Below are 3089 nucleotides of genomic sequence, written 5' to 3' on the forward strand. Positions count from 1 at the left end.
GGCAGCTTACAACTTTACGTAATAAAAACAGGATACAAAATCAAAATAAAGTCACTTTAATAACTAACCTCAAAGACTAAAAATCGAGAATTACAGGAAACAGTGCAGCTGTGTGCAATTAATCTCCTTCAAACTCTGAATGCATAATATTTTGTTTTAGAAATTTGATCTGAGCACATTTTACTACAAAGCTAGATAAACCTTGACTCCTGGTGTCAACATCCATGCTGTTTTCTTGATATTTCCTCCTGCCTTTTTCTGATTTTTTTTTTAAAACTTCCCAGTCTAGACAACAGCACTGGAATTTTTTAGAGCAGAGGTGTCAAACTGCCGGCCCGCAGGCCGGATGCGTCATGGCGAAACCGTGCCCACCCCATTGCTGGCAATGGAAAAAAAGTTGTGATACGTCGCAACATGTCACGTGACGTTGTGAGTTTGACACCCCTGGTTTAGAGGACTTCCATCAAAGTATTAATCAGGCCCAACCCTGCTTAGCTTCTGGGATTAGCCAAGGTTAGCTATGTACAGTACTAATCCTTCTACAGCAAGCACATCATAATGACTTTGCACAACTGATACAAACTATATAATTTATGTTTGTGTCATGATGTCACAATGTACACCTGATATCACTGGGTTTTTTTTACCACAAGGCGATCAGCCTAACCAGAAGGCAGCTTATACTAAACAACTTCTGGAGACAGTCTCCAAGATTAGTTGGTTTGCGGCAGGATACTTATGTAATGAGTGCATAAAATTGTTAAAGTGGCACCTTTCAATTATTTTGGATTTTGATTACATGTTCCTTAACCTAAGACTGCTAACTGCACAGATAAAAAGATAGTGGGAAGGCAAAGATATCTCTAGTATTTGAATTCCAGTTGGATACATCAGTCCCATAATTTCTACATCCAAAGCAGGGTATATACAGATAGTCCTTGTTTTGTGATCAGTTGCTTAGCAAAAATTTGAAGTTACGACGGACCTCCCCAGGGATACTTACAGCCCAGTTCTGATGCCCATCCCATGGTCACATGACTGAATCTCAGGCACTCAAGAACTGGTCCACTTTTATGGCTGTTTACAGTGTGCCATAGTCACATGATGGTGTTTTATAATAGTTTTGCCCCAAACCATCATTTTTGTTTTTCAGAAAAACAGGCCCATACTGAACCGTTGGTCATAAAATCAGGTCGGTTACAGAGGTCACCCAGTTTATGACCACCACCACTTATGCCTGTGATGGGCAGTCTCCATTTCAGTTGTAAGTCAAGGACTACCTAAATGCAATTCTCATTTTGTTGTCTTTCCTCCATAATTGTTTTAACATTGAACATTTAATGTAACTAAGGGCCATTGCCCTGTAAATGGGTCAACTATGATTTAATTCAGGGTGGACAATTAATTTTCCCAAGAGGACCTGAGAAACTAGGATTGTTGTGGAAGGCTGTCACCACTACCCCCCCCCCGACCCTGATGCACTCACCCCCACCACTGCCCTGCCTCTTCTGCCGTGGGTTGGACAGGGACGGCCTGCAGGCCGGATGTGGCCCACGAACTGTAAAATCCCCAGATCCGATTTAATTCCTATTACTGTATAATTATTCAATTGGCAGGAGTCACACAACAAAGAACAAACTAAGACAAAACCAATGAAACCACATTCTGGTTTACAACGATTTCATAACCTCATAAAAGCCAACCAAGCTTGGTTAAACAAGCAACAGCAGCGTTTGCCCATGGTGCTAAGCCACAAATCATGGTTTGCAACAACCCACAAGGTGCTAAGTCAATAAAGCCATCAAGGCCCCTTGGTGACTTTGAAAGTAATGTGTGAACATTGCCATGCAAGGTACTCACCACTGGATCGGAGGTGGGAGAGGAATCCTCCATGCGGTTCAGCGCAGGCTCCCCCACTGCTAGCCAGCTTGGATCTGGGGAGCCTTTCCAGCTGCTGGCCTCCAAGTTGGGGTCAGAAGACGCAGCTGCTTCCAAGCCAGTGGATTCTTTTAGCAGCCTCGGGCTGGGCCTACGCACTTTCCTTCTTCTCTCTTCCAGATCATCACAGGCAGGCTCTGGAGGGACCTTCTCTGGGGCCACAGCCCTTCCCTCAACTTCCATTTTCTGACAGCCAGCCCCGATCATCACATCTGAATGGGCCAGAGCGATCCGGTCATCCTCCTCCACGGATATGCCCCCTTCATAATGGAGGAGGCTGAGGAAGTCCTCCTGGTTGGCTTCTGAGGAAAGCAATTCTCCACTTCTCTGTCCCTGGACAGATCTCAGGAGATGCTGAGCAGCTGCCCGAAGGCCTTGCCCTGTGGCCACATGGAGTAGAGAAGGGGCACCTTTGTCTGGAGGTCCCTGGAGGTCCTCAGCATGCTCAAGGAGGGGTCGCCTGTCTCCATCTCCTAACCCGTGGCTTTCCTCGCTGTCAGAGGCAGCCAAGAGGTCATCTTCAGAAGTGGGCAACTTGTCATGGAAGCCAGGGTTAAGTTTCTGCAGTTGGGCAAAAAGCTTTAAGAACTCGGCCTGGTCAGCCTCTGGAATCTCCTCTTCCACATCCTTCTCCTCTAGCTCCTTTAGAATTTCACCCTGGTCAACAGCAATCTTGAGGTTACTCTCTACCTCTGTGGAGACCTGGTCTGGTTTGGGTGTCCAGCATATGTTCTCTTCCTGAGCTGAAGCTTTGGCACCCTCCTCCATACCATTCCTGTTGAGGAAACCCAAACACTTAACATTCCTCCAAGTCACAAGAGAAGCCGTCTGCCCCAAGAAGGGAAGTCAATGTAAAACTATGACTGTCTTCATGTATCATACATATTTTTTCATATATATAAATTGTGGGTCTTAATCACTGGAGGTTTTTAAGGAGAGACTGGACAGCCACTTGTTTGAAATGGTATAGGGCAGGGGTAGGCAACCTTGGCTCTTTTATGACTCGTGGACTTCAACTCCCAGAATTCGTGAGCCAGCCATGCTGAGGGAAAAGGGAGAGGTTTCCAAGCTGAGCCATGCTGGCTCAGGAATTCTGGGAGTTGAAGTCCATGAGTCATAAAAGAGCTAAGGTTGCCTACTCCTGGTATAGG

General features: G+C 45.8%; 1 protein-coding gene across 1 annotated transcript in view; it reads right to left on the reverse strand.

Moving 5' to 3' along the window:
• The window catches only part of LOC107282881 (amyloid-beta A4 precursor protein-binding family A member 3), a 17713-nt gene extending 15007 nt beyond the window's left edge, over positions 1 to 2706 (reverse strand). The window contains exon 1 of the mRNA XM_029283089.1: positions 1861 to 2706. Within this exon, the coding sequence (XP_029138922.1) occupies positions 1861 to 2706 (846 nt within the window). The remainder of the gene's footprint in view (positions 1 to 1860) is intronic.
• Between the last annotated feature and the right edge of the window lie 383 nt (positions 2707 to 3089).

Source organism: Protobothrops mucrosquamatus, unplaced genomic scaffold, assembly GCF_001527695.2.
Source record: "Protobothrops mucrosquamatus isolate PMUCROS unplaced genomic scaffold, P.Mucros_1.0 scaffold14, whole genome shotgun sequence".
Lineage (NCBI taxonomy): Eukaryota > Metazoa > Chordata > Lepidosauria > Squamata > Viperidae > Protobothrops > Protobothrops mucrosquamatus.